The sequence below is a fragment of the Brachypodium distachyon genome, chromosome 1 (assembly GCF_000005505.3).
Source record: "Brachypodium distachyon strain Bd21 chromosome 1, Brachypodium_distachyon_v3.0, whole genome shotgun sequence".
NCBI classification, from domain to species: domain Eukaryota; kingdom Viridiplantae; phylum Streptophyta; class Magnoliopsida; order Poales; family Poaceae; genus Brachypodium; species Brachypodium distachyon.
Genome location: NC_016131.3, coordinates 66,712,207 through 66,730,426, shown reverse-complemented (window position 1 = coordinate 66,730,426; position 18,220 = coordinate 66,712,207). Strand labels below are relative to the sequence as shown.

At 44.9% G+C, this 18,220-nt stretch overlaps 3 protein-coding genes across 9 annotated transcripts; 1 reads left to right on the top strand and 2 right to left on the bottom strand.

The window, feature by feature from the left end:
- Positions 1 to 1,405: 1,405 nt before the first annotated feature.
- On the bottom strand, positions 1,406 to 4,847 carry LOC100835665 (synaptotagmin-5). The gene is made up of 10 exons (XM_003558288.4): positions 4,607 to 4,847; positions 4,105 to 4,206; positions 3,702 to 3,752; positions 3,427 to 3,547; positions 3,207 to 3,325; positions 2,883 to 2,981; positions 2,677 to 2,757; positions 2,507 to 2,592; positions 2,027 to 2,417; positions 1,406 to 1,949 (listed from the first exon to the last, which is right to left on the bottom strand). The coding sequence occupies exons 1-10, from the start codon at positions 4,709 to 4,711 to the stop codon at positions 1,611 to 1,613; spliced, it is 1,494 nt and encodes a 497-aa protein (XP_003558336.1). The 5' UTR covers positions 4,712 to 4,847; the 3' UTR covers positions 1,406 to 1,610.
- A 2,370-nt stretch (positions 4,848 to 7,217) lies between these two features.
- On the top strand, positions 7,218 to 15,699 carry LOC100844235 (receptor-like serine/threonine-protein kinase At2g45590). 7 transcript variants are annotated; one of them, XM_014897519.2, is made up of 2 exons: positions 7,218 to 9,288; positions 10,756 to 10,944. In XM_014897519.2, the coding sequence occupies exons 1-2, from the start codon at positions 7,301 to 7,303 to the stop codon at positions 10,844 to 10,846; spliced, it is 2,079 nt and encodes a 692-aa protein (XP_014753005.1). In that variant the 5' UTR covers positions 7,218 to 7,300; the 3' UTR covers positions 10,847 to 10,944. The 7 variants fall into 7 exon arrangements, with proteins under 7 accessions (XP_014753005.1, XP_014753006.1, XP_024313024.1 ...); XM_014897520.2 differs by lacking the exon at positions 10,756 to 10,944 and adding an exon at positions 10,457 to 10,726; XM_024457256.1 differs by lacking the exon at positions 10,756 to 10,944 and adding an exon at positions 15,478 to 15,699 and having other exon boundaries at positions 7,219 to 9,288.
- Positions 12,907 to 16,624, bottom strand: LOC100843935 (transcription initiation factor IIF subunit alpha). The gene is made up of 9 exons (XM_014897521.2): positions 16,359 to 16,624; positions 16,058 to 16,216; positions 15,551 to 15,705; positions 14,949 to 15,313; positions 14,356 to 14,468; positions 14,063 to 14,179; positions 13,744 to 13,953; positions 13,448 to 13,639; positions 12,907 to 13,249 (listed from the first exon to the last, which is right to left on the bottom strand). The coding sequence occupies exons 1-9, from the start codon at positions 16,530 to 16,532 to the stop codon at positions 13,154 to 13,156; spliced, it is 1,581 nt and encodes a 526-aa protein (XP_014753007.1). The 5' UTR covers positions 16,533 to 16,624; the 3' UTR covers positions 12,907 to 13,153.
- Between the last annotated feature and the right edge of the window lie 1,596 nt (positions 16,625 to 18,220).

The following is an 18,220-nucleotide window of genomic DNA, read 5'->3' as shown; positions in this document are numbered from 1 at the left end:
GTACTCGATTATCTTCATGAACGATATTGTTCACAGTCGTATTGGCACTATCCGCGTCGGACTGTCTCGAAGAAAAAGAAATCTATGGTTGAGTATGCGAAACAAGTGTCATCTGTCCACTATCTGTTCATTTCACCCAGGTTTATTATTGTACAAAGAAATAACGCCTGCAATGTTGGCACAACTCAAAATGTATATGCAACAATATTAGGAACAGTACTGCAACAAGTAACTTTGGGTCTCAGTAATAGAATCTCCATAGATTGTCCCAAAACATCATCTAAGATGCATATACAAAATAACAAAATCAAATTGTTGCAGCAAAAAGTTTTGTCTATTCTACACATATTACTACAAATCTAAGCTCTGAACACATAAATATCAACACGGTTTTCATACATATACTTTGATAGAGAACATCATTACTCAATAAAGTCATGGTAACAACTGCGCTTCTGAGAAATCATATATCATGAAGATTTTTGAAAGGAATGACATTACAGCTTTGCGGGTCTGGCACCGTAACTGCATACCTAGGAAAACATTCTACACATTTTGAAGAAATTGCAAATGACCACGTTGTACATAATTCTTTGAGAGGTGTGTTTTATTGTTTCTCTCCTTTGTTCTTTTCTCCCATTGTTTCCTCCATTTCCTTAATGGTTAAGAAATACTCCATCCGTCACATGTTAATTGTTGCAACTTTGTCTAAATTCTTATGTATCTACACACTAAAACGTGTCTATGTACATGTGTATTTAGACGAAATTATAATACTTAACGTGGGACGGAGAGATTTTCTATCATTAAAACCTGATTTTCTCCAACAAATCATTTAATAAATTCTTGCCATTTTAGGGTAGAAACTCAACAAATCTCCTTACCTGTACTTTTAGATTTTGTTGTGAAAGAAGCTTTGCGTGGCGACGTGGTGCCCGGCAATCCAACGCTCCGTCGCCCGGATGCCGTCGCCAATCCGTACAGTCGGAGGTGTCAGGCATGGAAACGGTGCAGGGGTCTCAAACTGGCCGCAAAGAGAAGGGTCGCCCAAAGAGAAAGGCCAAGGCTGAGACCTAATTAGCTTCGGCGTGCATAGGTTGAAGAGGATCTCTAGCAGCTTTTTTTTACAGCAGGATCTCTAGCAGCTCATGTCAAGCATATTTCACTATAACATCAGCTTCTTCGCCACGCTGGAGAATATTTGGGGAAGAAACAAACATGTATTTTTTCTTGACTTTTAATAGACGTTTGTTTTACTTTCTTGTCTTTCGGATTTCAGAATTTGGGATGCGTACGCTTGAGAGTCTTTCCTGTTGAGAGATGACTATTAAGACTTGTTTGGGATGAAAACAATCGAGGATTACACACCTGAAAAAAATAATGGAATATCTATGCACGCAGATGCTAGTATTGTCAAAATTAAATCACACGCAACGACAATTAATCATGCATGGTATGGTATATATATATTCCAAGAAAAGAAAGAGCAAAAAATATAGCGACAAATAACTAATACTCCGTACTGAGCATCCTCCACTAACAGTACAGTAGTAGGAAAGGATATACGCGAACGGTAAATCAAGCTACGCTGACAGACAGAGTTGCGTTAGTTACTCGTCGATCGTGGGCACGGTGCTCCCGCTGCGCCTGGCGCTGCTGAATGGCCCCGTGACGGTCCGGCCCACGAACTTGCCGGCCTTGGTGATGCTGGTGCCGAACGCGCCGATGCCCGTGCCCACATGCCCAGCGCCCGGCCCGGGCCCGCCCGGGCCGACGCCCGCCGGGCCGGGCTGCACGTTGGTCACCGTGGACGCCACGCCGCCGCCCGCCTCCGCCGCGCCGCTGACGGCAGCCGTGCCCTCCCTCGCCTTCCGCCGCTCCTCCACCGTCTTCTTCTCCATCTCCAGCGCCTCGAGCGCCTCCTCCTTGGTGAACGGGTGGTACAGCACCTGCATTCCTCATTCATCACGTTAATGTTCCAAAACACGAGGGGATGAGCAGAGGCAGAGCTTAATTGCTTGCTTGCCTTGAGGATAAGCGCGCCTCTGTCCTTCTTGTCCTTGACCTTGGTGTCCAGGGACGGCAGCAGCTGCACGTTGATCTCCTGCACGGTGCCCACTTCAAGGTCGCTCAGGGGCAGCTTGGCGATGCCCAGCCTCTTGTCTTGCTTCAGATTGTCCTCGTCGAACACCTCAAGGATCACATGCTGCGTCTCCTTGTCCTCGGCGATGAGCTCGAACGTCTCGTTCCACTCCGGATTGAGGTTGTCGTCGATGACCCGGGTCTTCTCCTTGAACATGGGGCGTATGAAGAGCACCACGTAAGGGTCCGACTTGCCGATCAGCTCCTTGTTCTTGAGCGACTCTCCGCGCACCACCGTCACCGTCACCTTCCCCTGCGGCTTCAGCTCCAGATCACTGCACGTACGGGAACATGTCAGCCAGAAGCCACTCTAGCTAGCTTCCAACTCATGAGCTTGCTCTGTGAAGTGAAATGGGAAACCGGCCTTATGTCGACGTCAACCCCGCCCAGTGGAACCACGATTCTGTGCGGCCACTGGAGCATGTCAGTGATCAAGGATGCCACCGTGTCCTGCAGAAAAGAAAAACCAACACTTTTCATCGGTCGACTGAACGCAAGCGAAGAAGGGGAAGGAAAGGAAAACGCGTGACATACGTCGATCATGTCCGAAAGTCCGGGCATCGCCGTCAGGCTTCCGCCCACCGCCTTCAGTGTGTAATCGATTCTTGGTTTTGGCTGCAGTGATGCAGAGAAAACCGTTTACCTCGTTCTACAAACCAATCAAGGAGGAGGAGGAACTAGCATACTCTTGTTTTACGTTGGATTCCTGACGGGAGAATTAGTTAAGAGCGTATGCGCACCTCTGCCAGAAGAGCAACAACAACAGCGGAGATGCAAGGTATCTCGTCAGACAATTGGAAGACCGTGCGGATGATGGTGAACACCTGAAGGTTCTTGAACTGTGTACATGCAGAGTAAACATGGGGATTGTTTTATAATCTGTAATTTTATTCAACTAATAGTGCTACTTTCCTACTTGCAGATAAATAACACTGTTTGAAAAACATGTATATATATTAGATGAATGGAATTTGCAAGGTCAATTTTCACCAGGTTTCAACTGTCACATAACAGAAAATTTAAGCTATGCCTGTTTCTTCAGGTTGGAGACGCAATTTTCAAACCTGAATGGGAAGGGAAGCAACCAGAGTGTCAACTGCAAGGATTATATTCGGATCCCCGCCCCACTTGAAGTCAATGTCCATTGTGATTTGTCCTTTCTTGAAGCTCTGAACCCGAATGCCTGGACAACAGGATAGCAGACATCACCAGATCAAGATTTATGTAAGCCTTCATAAAACGATCCTTATTACTGTAGAACTGAAGCCACTTTGTCTCTGCAACCTTCAATTTTTGGTGGAACCGTCCCAAGCGAGAGCCTGCTAAACTTGAGTGAGGATATCCCTGCTGGTCGATAATCGTCGAGTATCGGCTCGACAGAGTCCCTGATGACCATGGTTGCTGCCTGTAACCAAATGAAACTGCAGATCAGAACTTTTTTTTTGCAAGAAAGATCAGATGTGTTAACAACAAAACGATAAGTAGTTTCTATAATGGCAAATGACAGTGACTTTGCTTTTAAAAATCTGAAAGAACATAAGGAAGTTATCTGTGTGTACCTCCTCGACAAAGGGCCAAAGCTTGCTCAGTAGTCGGTTGAGCCATTTAACCTGAAGAACAAAACCAAAATGTGAATACAAGCAAAACATCAGGTGAGTACATCATGCTAGCAAATCATTCCCGGTACCATTGCTAATATTTGAGTAAATGACATGTAATGTGCCAGTGGCACTCCCGCAGACCGGGCCCCACATATCATCCTCGTATTAGATGGTACGTAGTATTTTCCAGTTTACATCTGTTTGCAACGATACATAGGTAATTTTGTCTTAATTCTTTGAATATTGAAAAGTTTCGAGATTTGATACTTTTGTAGTATGAACTAAAAATTTCTTCTTCCTTGGGATCAGTTTTAGGAGTGCTTGTCAGCAAATCAGCACAATGACATAAGTGGCATTTCACCTGGTCATACTCTGGGAAAGAAATCCATTCAGGAATATTGTCTCCACATATTTTCTTCACATCCTCACGATCGAGAGATCCAAGCGAATTGATATCGGCAGCCTGCTCCAAAACCAATTCATCGTTAAAGTTATCTCAAACTATGTACTCCCTCCATTCTGACGTGGATTTGTATAATCTTCATACAAATCCACGTCAGTTAATTTGGGACGGAGAGAATATAATACTTTAATTTAACAACGCCATTTTGTCAGAAATATAATAAAAACTAAACTGAATGCTCCGGCGCACCATCGTCAGAAACTCAGACTTGAAACGAATTTAATTTCGAAGATGTAATGCCATAACGCAAAACATTTGAGAACACAAATAAGCCTGAACTGTTTCTAGGTTCCAATCGAAACTTATCCATTGTCAAGATCAACAACAACAATAACAAGACCCGAACGCATCAAGATCCAAACATCAATTAATTAATCTGTAGGCGGTGGCATGCACTTGCCTTGGCACTGCGCTTGGCGGCGCGGCGAGCCATGGTGTGCGCCCAGCCGGCGATGAGGGCGACGCCGACGATGATCCCCATCATGATTCCCGATATGAACCCCATTTTCTCCCCTCTATCACCTGTGGATTGGGTGCGAGACAGGGGAAGGAAAAATTGTGGGATCGATCCTCGATCCAAACAAATTCTTCTGTCGCCCGCGGCTAACGCTCCGTTTGGGGGCGGGTTTTTCGCGTGCAATAACGTGAGATGGGTGGAGATGGCCGTGATCGCTTCTGCTTTTGCATGGCTGGATACGCACGCCTTTTAGTTTTGACGCATCCACTTGCTGCCCTAGTGATCGAGGAGCTCGATCCTCTATGGAAGGGGTTCCTGAAGGCGAGGGCTAATGCGCGGCTGACATGTGGGCCATGAGCTAGAGGCATATGAAGGGAGAGATTACGAGACGATTTTTTAGAACAATAGGCAAGCATATAGCTGAATTAATTTTTCAAACTTAACAAAGCCGCATGTTCAGGTTTTGAAAAACTGTGTAAATTTTTTTTGCCCTTATAAAAATGGGTAAAGACGTATGATTATTTGCAAGTTGTTCACAAAGTTAATTACCGTACAAAAAGTTATAACACTAATTAGGTAACTTGCTGAACAAAAAGTCATTTTGTGACTTTTTACCCAGTTCAAAGATTGTCATTTCTCACGATAATTTACAAGTTTAAGTTTCTATCAATTATCTAAGTGTCTGAAACAAATATCATAGTTTTTAAAAATACATGGAAAAATCCTAATCTGAAAAATTTAAAAATAGAAGGACAGATTGATCCTTGAATCCAAAAATAGAAGGCAAAATTGAATAAAAAAGAAAGATAATTTTTTGGTTGATCTGAACCATCATTGACTGCATCAGCAATAGTAGAATAACATGAAACTTTAAAATAAATCAAAATAAGGGCATAAACAAGAAATAAACCAAACCACCGGTTTGGTACTATCTTCTGTATATTTTTATTGTTATGTTTTTTTTCATGTTTTATCTACTATGCTAGATTATTAAGAATTGAATTCAAACTTCACGCACATTATGCAATTTGATATACTCTCTCTGTCTCATATTAAGTGTCGCAACATTGTCTAGACATGCATGTACTTAGACGCGCTTTAGCGTGTAGGTACATGATGTAGACAAAGTTGTGATACTTGATATGAGACGGAGGTTAATTTCTTATGTCTTCGTATTTTTTTTTGGATGGGTTTTGGACGTTCCATTTTTTGGCCCGAGGCAGAGGCTTGGTCGATTTCTGGATCCGCCACTGCTCTCATCCACCACTCACAATGCACTTTTGATGCTCCACTATCCTTGGGTGTGACATAACACATGACACGTCCCTACCGGTGTTCTTCTTAAGAGTACGGTTGATATGTCTTTTGTCTTTTGTTGCCCCATACTATTAGAGCTCTTCTACGGTACCCAGAATTAATGTGAACTGTTCATTTTTTTAATCTAATGGTACATATTAGTTGATACTCCCTGATACTGCATTTTGTCTGTGCGGAGTGTAATGTGGAGATATAATCATGATGGGTCGTTGGACGACGTTTGGTCATAACTAGTAAGCGTATGATGCATATCTTGACCAATGCATAATTAAAAATTGATTGGAGAGTCTCTCCAAACTATGAGAGAGATTGCAAAAACGATGTGATTACTTATTATTATTCTACCTGGTTTGGTATACAAAGTTGATCTCCAAAATCCACATCTTAATCTACAATGGCTAATGCTCCCTCCATGGTAAAATTAACTAGATTAACACCAAACCAACCAATGCATATTGTGTCATGTTTTTGACTAGCCAATGCATGAAGGAGGGGGCAGGCTCGGTAACACTTTGTCCAACACTTAATTAGATCATCCTTAGTTATGTTGATATTTGACACGGGTTTGCATAGGAAGCAACTAATTTGGATTCCAAACACAATTGATAACAGATAACTAGTTAGAAGCTTTCTAAGTTAGGTGCATTATATATGGCGTGCAACATCACCTTAGAACAATACGGCCATTCGATTTAGACAGCTCGATGGCTAGAACCGTTCCTACTCATGCTTTTTACACAAAAAGCAAGTGACGATGCGGCAGAAACCTTGGGAGTTTCTCTCGTGCATGGACCATCCTGTCGGAAACACGGGGTCCTCTCGAAAGAGAAAAAGGGAGACATTTTTAAAAGGAAAAAGAAAGTAACACGAGGCTTTCTTTTCGAGACGGTTTGGCAGTTGCTACAGCTAACCACCTTAGCAAATCATGGTCGTTCTTGACCACATCCTGCGGCCCAGCTTACGCTGACCATTTGACCTCACTATCATACACAGCCCTTCCTTAAATTCGCCCCCACCGCCGTTGGTCCGATCCTGCCTACACAAACTACAAAGACACTGGCTCACTCCAAGTCTGCAACTATCTCTATCGCGGTCTCACGCTCTCCAGAGAGGCACTTGCGGCCGTCGCCTCACTGCTAGTGGGCCACGAGTATACTCCGGACCCCAGCTAGCAGAGGCATTGGATCCTCCAGACTGCATCGGTGCAGATTAGATAGATAGATACACGCACGCATCTGAGAAATGGCGAAAAGCTAACTCACTTTTTGGCTCGGCCCCCTCTGCTTCGCTCTTCTTTTCCCCATTCCCCCACTCCTGCTGATGCCCTCGCGGCAGCCCCCGCCGCCCGATGCCTCCCCGCCTCCGGCCGCTGCCGCCGCCGCTGCCGTCGTCGCGGAACACCGATCTCACGGGCGCCACCAACCCCCGGCCTTCGCGCTGGCCCCGGCCGCTGCCTCGGCGGCGGCGGCGCTGATCTTAGCGGCCTTGGCTCTTTTCGTGTGGCTGCGGCGGGGGAGGAAGCGCGCCGCGGCGTCGGCGGGAGCGAGGACGCAGCCCGCGACCGCGCTGAGGAGGCTGTCTTACCAGCAGCTGCGGCGCGCGACCGGCAGCTTTGCGGCGGGAAGCAAGCTGGGGCAGGGCGGATTCGGCCCCGTCTTCCGCGGCGCGCTGCCCAAGTCGGGGCAGCCGGTGGCCGTCAAGGTCATGAACGCCGCGGGATCCCTCCAGGGCGAGCGCGAGTTCCACAACGAGCTTTCCCTCGCCTCCCACCTCATCGGCTGCGGCCACGGCTCGACGCCCTCCATCCTCCTGCCCTTCGCCTACTCGCTATCCGCGCATCCGTGCCGTCGCCGGATGATGCTCGTGTACGAGCTCATGCCTAACGGGTCCCTGCAGGACGCGCTGCTAGGCAAGAGGTGCCCCCAGCTGGTATCCCAGTGGCCTCGTCGGCTCGCCGTCGCCCGTGACGTCGCAGCCGCTCTCCATTACCTCCATTTGGTTGTGCATCCGCCAGTGATCCATGGAGACGTCAAGCCCAGCAATGTGTTGCTGGATGGTGACCTCCGTGCTCGCCTCTCAGATTTCGGCCTTGCACGGATAAAGTCTGAAGAAGAAGAAGAAGAAGAGTTGGAGAGTGGTGTGCTCGGGAACATCGGGTTCGGTAATGAAAATCCAAGCGGTGGGTGCAATGATGATGTATCAGTGGCTGGCGAGAGCACACCAGCCATTGTAATGAATGGAGAAGACAATGCCACCAAGTCGCCGGAGGATGATGACGGGTTCACCGCAGCCTCTCATGCAGAGGTGGCATCAACCTCCGGGTGCGATAAGACTAGTGTTGGTAGTGGATTCAATGGCCGAAGCTGCAACAGTGGAGGTGCTGCAGCATCAGGAGCTAGGAGTGACTGGTGGTGGCGTCAAGATAATGGCGGCGGCGGCGGCGTTAAGGACTATGTGATGGAATGGATTAGGTCGGAGATCAAGAAGGAGAGGCCGAAGAGCGATTGGATTGCAGGAGCGTCTATGACCACCCCGGCTACCTCAGCAGAGAAGAAGAGGCCAAAGCGTAGGGCACGTGAGTGGTGGCGTGAGGAGTATGCCGAGGAGCTCACCAAGAAACAAAAACGGCGGGCACTTGCTAAGTCAAAGAGTGATGCGGGTGCGATGGCTGGCATGCAGTGGTGGGAGAGGGATTGTGATTTAGAGGAGAAAAGAAATTCAAGGTGGAGGATGATGAAAAGCTGGAGCCGGCGGAGCAGCAATGGCAATGGCAATAGCAGCATTGATTGGTGGGTTGATGGGATAGGAAGGAGTGGCAAGGATTGGGCTAGCGCAGAATTCGTGCCCAAGAGTGGTGGAGCAGTGAGCAGCACGCCGAGCATGCGGGGCACAGTCTGCTATGTGGCACCTGAGTACGGTGGCGGTGGGCCTCTATCAGAGAAATGTGACATTTACAGCTTTGGTGTTTTGTTGTTAGTCCTTATCTCTGGACGCCGCCCGCTCCAAGTGACTGCTTCACCCATGTCAGAGTTTGAGAAAGCGAGCCTGATTTCATGGGCAAGGCATCTTGCCCACGTTGGCCGCTTGCTTGATCTTGTAGACTCTGCGCTCCTGGATGTTAACGGTGACCAGGTGCTGCTATGCATTACTGTTGCACTCTTGTGTATCCAGAGGTCACCAAGTCGTCGCCCGTCAAGCGAGGAGGTGCTTGAAATGCTCTCTGGTGAGGGTAAACCACCAGATCTCCCAATAGAATTCTCGCCATCGCCTCCTGGTGGGCTCCCTTCGAGGTCCCGAAAGAAAGGCCGGTGAGTTTAGTTTGTTGGTTAGATGAAAGAGGTGGCCTTAGTATTATTATGCTTGTTTATTCTTTGCACCACCCTGATTTACCTATTTAATTGATTGAAATCTTGATATGAAAAGTGGCAGTTCCAATTCAACTTTGATAAAAACAACATTAGTCATAACCGTAAAATTCCTCCACATCAATTCCCAATCTAACCATTTAATGAATTGATTGACAATTTCTATTCAAGTTTCAGAAGAACTGACTATCCATAGTTTGGAGCGATAGGATTATGGGAATATAATGCATGACACTAGCAAGACTACTGAATATTGTTGGGAAGTTCTCTCTTTGTGCTGGTTGATTGGGAAGCATCTTGCCTTTTGGACATGCTTTTGGTGTATTGTTCTGCCTGGGGGAGCTGTGTGCTTTCTTCTGATGTTTGATGACCGTTTCCTCCTAAACAGGCGTGCCCCACTTGTGTGATGGCTTCAAGCTTTCCATGTTCACAGATCCCTTTCATTTCTTTTTGTACTGAGATGGCATCACTTTTCTCGAGCTAGTATATTCTACGTAGTTGCTGGCCTGCTGCAATTAGTTTAGAATATAAGACACATGCAGGCCACTGTGCTATCTCAAAAGGCATTTCCACAAATCGCCAATGTGTGGCAGTAGTTTACGTCTTAAGGTATATGCGCTTGTCTGAACCTGATAATTTCCGAGTTGGTCTGCACTTCCAGGAACACTTATATGCCGTGTACATGCAAATAATCTTTTTGTTTGAATTCTAGGAGTTTGATGTCAAGGCAATATGTAAATTCAACTTGATGGTTTATCTTATCCTTTTTGCACTTTTTTTCTTCCCTTTTGTCCTCCATTTGTTCAGCCTGTGCTGATCGTTGGTTCCTCAAATAGAAACGACTATAAACCAAACCATTAAACAGTCTCAAAGATCTCAACTTTTAAACCTTGACACATCTTATGGAAAACTTGGTCCATGAAATAAGTGTTGTCTATTTACTGACAGCATCTAGACATGGTGGTAAATTCTTCTGGAAGCAGCTAAATGAATTCTTTTAATGGGCTCCTTGGAAGGTTATATCTGATGTTGTTACTCAAGAATAAGATACTGTCACTATTTGCTCCCTCATATCGAATTTCAGGAATGACCAGTTGTTCCTATCATGCAGTGCATTTTATGCATGGTATCTTGATTACCTTTGGGTGTAAGTAGCATTCGAACTGGTGGTAACTGACTAACGAAATTGGTAGCACAACCAGTGGAAGATTGGACCTCCTAATTGCAGACCAGTCGTTTTCCTCGCCTGGTTTAGTTCAACAGTGCTTGAGAAGTTGAGATATGTCTGTGACTAGATTACCGTATCAACCGTTATCCAGCCATTGTTGTTTCCTTTCTAGCACGAAATGGTCAACAAGGTAATATGTGTTGAATTATGAATTTATTGTATTGCCTTTTGAAATGATACAGTGCTGTTTGCTCAAGTCCTTACCTCTTTATATTGTGGCGACTCAAATCATCCAAGACGAATCCAGACAAAAGCGGGAAAGAAAAATATTAAAAATCAGCCAGGCCTGTAATTGACTGGATTGATGCTTTCTAGCTGTCCAGACTTATGAACAAAGTGAAATGCATTTATTATTACCTTTGCATTTATCATCATCGATTCGTCATGTGATCTATGAGCTGATTTCATCGGTTCAACATTCTGTCCTGGGGGGTCTCAGTACATTCAGTATAAAAAGGCTGTGCTGTATAATGTATTTTGGTATATTTTCTTACATTATATAAGATGTTTGTAATATACCGGAGAATAACCTGATGAATTAGTTCCTGTATGCTACCGCCACAAAGATGCAGGCTGAATTGTTACATGATTAACTAGTTCCTATATGAAAAAAGAAGATGAAAGCAGGCAATATTTCCTGATGAAGCAACTTTGTTTTATATCCTGGTCAAGTAACCTAATTGTTACAACGCGACATGCCTTTCAAGCTTGTTCAATAAATACCAGCATAATCTATTAATGTCTATTAAATTGGAGTTTGCGGAGGACCGCGGGCGTTGCCCGTACGTCGTCTTGCTTGCCCCAAATCCTCGCCCCTCTCTGCGGTTCTGCCGCCTTCTCTCCAAATCCAACACCCAAACTCCTCGAAAAAAACGCTCCTCACGGCCTCACCCGATCTGTCTGCCCTCGCCCTGGATCAGCGCTGCTTTGGTGCTGCAACCCTTCCCACCCCGCCGGCGGCGCTGCAGCCCTGGCACGGCCACCCTCTCTCGGCGCCGTGCGTCGAAGACCTCAGCAAGAGGAGGAGAAAGACCCTTCCCCTGCCTTGTTCCCATCTGTCTTCTCCTCTCCCGTCCACAACCTCCTCGTTCAGCCCAGATTCGTCCACGAGCCGAAGCCCGTTGCGCCGCCCGGCGGCTGCTTCCGCATGGGCTGCGCCGCCTCGACGCCAAATCCTCGCCGCCCGCTGCCAATTCCGCTGCTGCCGCCCCCGCGGACCGTCGGGCTGCTGGCCACGAGCCGCCGCGTCGTCGCCTGTCGCGCGCCACTGCCTGCATCGAGCCGCACGGGCGCCCACAGGTGCGACGTCTAGGTGGGCGCTGGGCACCTGAAAGCACGTGGGAAGGTCCAATAGGTGGCAGCGGTGCTCCACGATCTTCCATGCGGAATCGCGGCGGTGCGCCAACCATTCTGCTCGCACCTTTCTGTCTTTGTTTATTGCTGAAGTTCAGAATTCAGAAATAGCAAGAAGGTATAGGCCATGGAGTTACGGGCTCTCTGTTGTGCATAAATCCCCATATCAGTTGACTCGAAAGAAGCTTAGACGAGATGATCTTTGTTTGGTGTGTTAAGTTTAACGGAAGCAAAATCATTTTATCTTGCCATGCGCAGACATTCTGGAGTTTTTTGGATGAGGAAGGTTCTAACATGCATGGGTTTAATGCTAATGCGGTGTGTACTGGACGTATTCTTCACAAATATTTTATTTAATGTTGTGGATGAACTACACTTGCCGATGTACAACTCGACCCTGCCTTTTTCATAGCTAATTATGAATTGCTTAAAAATTTCTCTAATATCAATGTCTCAAATTTCAGTTCTACTGATTGTTCATTGCTAAGTTGTACTGGATCAAAGAAATGTGCAGTCTTGGTAAAATTTGAATGGATGTTCTCGCGCGGGCTCTTCTACTAGTAATAGTATAATATCTGTAAGTTGATACAAACTAAAAAAAATAGTCCCTCTAATCCATAATAAGTACAAAGTTGTACTAAATCAAAGACACTTATTATGAAATCCGAGAGAGTATTTTTTATCATTGCCCCAGATAAAATAATCCATATTCGTTAATGTCTTAATAGTTTATGAAAATAATCCATATTCGTTCAAGTCTTGACATTCAAATAATCATATTCGTTCATGTCTTAATAGTTTATGTCAAATCAACAGGGAGTGTGGTCGAGGGTGACGGACAGCCGCACCAACTAAGAACTTCATAGGAGCAAAAAGATAAAGATAGAGTCCAATGATACGTATTTTGTGACGAGTTGTTGTCGTAAATTGACTTGCAACCAATACATCCAACATTATGCATATCTGAAAGAAATTTCATATCGTCGAATTTGTAGTTACTAGTCACATATCATAAGAGATATCAATGGTCAAAATTTAGCTTTGAAGGCCATGCCAAGTCAATCAGCACAAATTCTTCGTTTACAAGGTGGCGTAAAAGAATAGACAACCAAGGATATAATGACAAGGATGGAGTAGTTAGACTGACGAACTCTACAGCAGAGACAAAGTATGCCATGCAATGCTAGAGGGGTATAATGGCATATACAAGTGCTTTAACTTGTCAGTTCATTTGTACTCCTTCTGAAGGTGAATATATTTGCGTCCCATGCTCTTATCCACAACAGAAATTTTACTCACAATGTCAAAAAAATATTTCTTGTCCTGCAGTACAAAAATAACAAGCCATCAAAATTCTGGACATGCATTGACAGGGCATATAACATACATTGTCCAGACTGCATGCATTGATAGCATATACAACACACATCATCTGAAGTAAGATGTTGGTGAGTAGTGCGGAAAGCATAAAGTTATTGAGAACACAGTTCAGAGCCACATCACAAAGAAAATAAGCTTTACCTCTTGAGTTCTAAATCTTGGCTCAAATCTGGAGACAAAATCTTCCATTGCCACAGGACCAATTGCAAGTAATCTCCTGACTTCCTCCTCTGTAATTGTAGATATATTTGTACTACTTGCTGAAGCAAATTCTTTTGAAATAGGTTCCGAGGAAGAGGGTGGCTCCTCCTTGACACCTAATGTTTTAGTTTCCTGTGCCGACAGTACGACAATCAAAGAACAAATTCAATGCAATGTTACAGTTATATGATTAATTAAGTTTACATGTTCACAGTGAAAATAGAAAAGTGACTTACAGATTCTATGTTTGACTTCTTGAGCGCTGCACCATTACACTTCTTTGCATCATCACACCTTGTTCTCCTCTTTTTATTGGGCCTGGATGCAGGTGGAATGCTAATATCAAGTCCTGCTGCTGTCAATTTGACAGGGTTGTTTTCCTGTGGTTCACTTTTGAATTCAGTTTTCAGTTCTGGAGCAAGTACTGGCGATGGCGACTCATCTTCCTGTTGGATGATACAATAGTAAACATGAAAACAAGTCAACAAAACTGCTTGTGCTCCTGCAACTCATGAATTTAAATCATATGGAAGTTTTACGAGTGGTGATCATTACTTCAGTGTCTTCGTCGTCACCGGACTCACTTTGTCCAGCGGCACGGCGGAGCAGCTTTTTTAGTTCCTTACCGGCCTTGCTCAGGCCACCAGCTCCTTGTTCATTCCCGTTATCATCCTATGAGTATTGCAAGTCATAAAGTCACATATAGTATTTATCATCGATTCTGGTAAAGGCAGCAACATCTGTAAGTTTAGTAAATTGTACTACTATACTAGCAACATTTGCAGCAGGCTGCTGGGCTTGGCATGTAAATCAATAATGTGAGCATAAGCATGTGCGTTTGTTTCAACCTGCTTAATTTCTGGTGGAGCAGGGTTTTCGGTGAAATCAGGTCTTTCCTCCGGGTCAATATCCAGAGCCTCATCATCATCAGTGAAGAACTCTTCATGCTCCCAATCTTCACCTGATAAAGAGCAAGTTCCAGCTAAGAAGATTATCGAGGGCTGTGAGACAGTATGAATGAACACGGAAAGTACATTTTGTGCAACTAGTTGACACCACACCATGTTTAAAAATAATTTTCCAGTTACAAAAAATTCTGCAAAGAATCATGGATGTAAGTCATAATCATACATCATGTGCACCCGCAAAACATCATCCAAAACCATGAAATCCAAAGACAAGGCATGAGTGAATAATATCCGTGCACATGGTATAGCATGATTTACATCCATGAATCCTTTCACATTTTCTGAAACATGGAAAATGATTTTGAACAATGGGGTCTAATGGCAGCTAGTTGCACAAAATCCGCATTGAGATGAATGAACAACTCTTTCGAATAACAGCAATCACTAATCAGCACGTCCTACACTGTATAAAGATACGCAAATCTAAGAATTCCCAAATATTAACGAAGATGAATAGTATTTGACCAGCATACCTATCTCGATTTCACCATCCAAATCAAAGTCTTCTTTTCCGCCTTCTTCCTCATCCTCCATGCCCTTTGTCGCAAGCCCATCTGCATTTTTGCTTGCCACTCCCTCTTCTTCGTTCTCCTCGCCTTTATCACAGTGATTGTCATCACCATCCTTGTTTCTTTTCTTGGATTGGACCCCACTTGTCGCCCCGCCATCAACATCCTCAAGCTTCTTCACATCCGAACCAAAGGCGGCAGCTCCATGTGTTGCACACCTCATCATCCATCGTTCATACCCAGTTGCGTTGCTTCTCCTTCTATTCATCTTCTCTTCAGCTTCTTCCAAAGTCAGTTGTTTGTACTGTGCAATTTTACTGTAGTTATACCTGAGAAGGAACAGCATATTCTTAAGGATGCTCTAAAGGAATTAAGAGAGCACATTCTAGATGAGGCTTTCGAGCATATAATTACTAATGATTTTTGAAATTTGCAAGAGGTGATTCATTGCCATGGTAATACTGTACACCCTCATGAAGCTTATATCTTGCAGGTAACTACGTTTTCATGACGATTATAGTTGACATGTAATGGGGGGAATAAGGAGAGGAGCAAACTGTGAGTACCAGGAACCAACAGGAACAGCATGTAACTCATTGCCGTGCATCATCAACAAATAGTATGTAGCAGTTGCAGATTGTGTTCCCTCAAGTTGACTTTGGTACTGATATTCACCTGTTTCATCTTCCAATATCCATGGTTTTCTTTTGTAGTATTTCTCCTGTTTTGTCAAACATATGTGCCACACGGTTAACAAGATTACAGTAACAACATTGTAGCAAAGTTACTACCGAAGGGTCTCCTATCATATTCATTTACCATTAGGTGAAAACAATAAAATCCACTTGTTCCACAAGGGTATCTAATAGCACGCTACAAATGTATGATCAGTCGGTCACAGATATTTACTATTTTTCAGTACAACCTAAATGACAAGAGCGACTGCTGCATGAACGGACGCAGCTCCATTAATGCCTGTTGGATTAGCACCGAGAAGGATATAAATCGGATATCATGCTACTAGGTTGGATCATAAAATCTAATGATGATCACCAATGATCAGGAACTAGTACCCGCATATTGGCAGTAAGCTGTCGTCCTTGCAGGCCATCCTTACGAAGAGACCACTTGTTCCCCGCAATCCTCTCCTTCGAGAAAGGCGGCAAGCCTGTGGTGAATCTGCCTATCGAAAGGGCCTTCTCTGCGGCGGTATCGACCCGAACAGTGTACTCCTGCGTTCCGTTGGAACAATAGAAAAATCACGGACAACAAAACCCAAAACTGCCAAGCGCCGCGGCCGCGGCGCCAGCAATGCCACCGATCGTGCAATTAGAAACCTAGAACCGTAGGCAGAGGCCGAGGGGCAGGATGTACCCGTATGAGGTTGATGATGGGGGCGGCGCAGACGGCGCAGCGCGCGCGGGAGCGCGCCCTGGCGGCGCCGCAGGAGCGGCAGAGGGTGGCGTGACGGCAGCTCGTGCCGTAGACCTCTGACCGAGAGCCGCAAGCGTCGCAGGACGCCTTCAGCACCAGGTCGGCGGCCCCCATTGCCGCGCTCGCCGCTGCGTAGGGTTTGGTTCGGTTCGGTTCGGTTCGGATGGGGAGGAAGCGCGACGGAAGGGGGGAAACAGAGAGAGCAGGCAGGGGAGAAAGAAGGTAGAAGGGTTTCGAGTGTTTGAGTTGAACTCGTTCGAGGTGGGGCAGCCCGTGTGGCCGTGGGCCGTGGGCCGTGGCCGGTTTTTAGGCCCTGTTCAAAGGCCTGGACATGGTGCGTGCCAAAAATTGTTGCCTGGTAGCGTGACGAATTGTTCTAAAAAAAAAGGTAGCGTGACGAATCGATGATTCTTGCCTGCCCACACAAATTGTTGTTTTGTTTAAAATCTTTGCCACGTTGTTAAATTGGGCGACGCTAGACATCCGCCAGCTGATCTAGCACAGGATCCACCGGCCATATTGGCCACACCGACCGACGTAGCTCTACAGTGGAGGCCAGACGTAGCCAAAGAAACACGTGACGTGAGCATGATACGACCGACACTGAATTATGCATATGATCCCCACGCTGCACCTAGCACGTGCAGACACTGCCTCCCTGGATTGCTTTGCTATCGTGCAAGCTATACGTGTTTATTAGCTGTAAACTTAATGCAAGCTAACGTAAACGAAAATCGCATTTAAACCTTAAGCAAGAACCAGGAAACGACTGATTGGGGACGGGGCAGTGTGAAAGCTCTTGATCAACACGTACCAACTAGATGACGTTATTTATCATCGACCTCAATTATATGTACCTAATGATATGTACTATTGCTATGGTTTGATTCGTCGGACATACTGGCCGATCGAACTGACCATAAGGCTAGTCATAGTGCAAGTAACTTGGATAGTAACATAGATGCCAACTAAGCATTTTGGTGACATGGCACGACAATAAATGAAAAAAAAAGAGAAGTGATAATTGGATATACCGTAACATCACACAAATCAAGACAAGATGATTATTTGATCCGTCAGCCGTGTTGGTCGATCGAACTGACCATAATGTCTCAGGTTATAACTCGTAATTTTTTTTGTCTCGGATTATAGCGCTTTAATTTATTATTAGACCGTGACTCGTGAGAAACGAGTAGCCACACGGAGGCGACGGACCTAGCTTTTCAATATTAGGTGAAACATATTTTTAATAAATATATATTGTCTAGGCAAATATACCGCAATTTCTATTTTTTCTAAAATAAATAAATAACTTCTACTAGTAAAAGAAAATTCACCCTATGACCCTTGTTGGTCCGCCCTTGCAAACGGCAAGATGCACATCGATCATTGAACCAACTGTAAAATAACTATATAGTACATATGTTCCTAAATATGAAAAGTTCTAACTTTGTTCAAATTAAGTCAAACTTCTTAAAGGTTTATCAAGTTTATAGAAAAAAAACATGCTACTCTGTAACATAATATCAAATTAGTATACTATGATCATATATATATCATAACATATTTTATTAAAAAATTGAAGTTGTAGATGTGAGGGAGTATAATATAACCAGTTGGTTAAAATGTGATCAATCTTTACACTGTTGTACCTGCACATGACACCACTGGCGGATCCATAGGGTGGCTAGTGGGATTTTAAATTCGGTCCATATACTTTTGTATATTCAACCTAAAAAGGGGGGAAAAGAAAACCATATAGGCCAGGTGAACAACGTCAAGTCCAAACCCATATCCTTGTG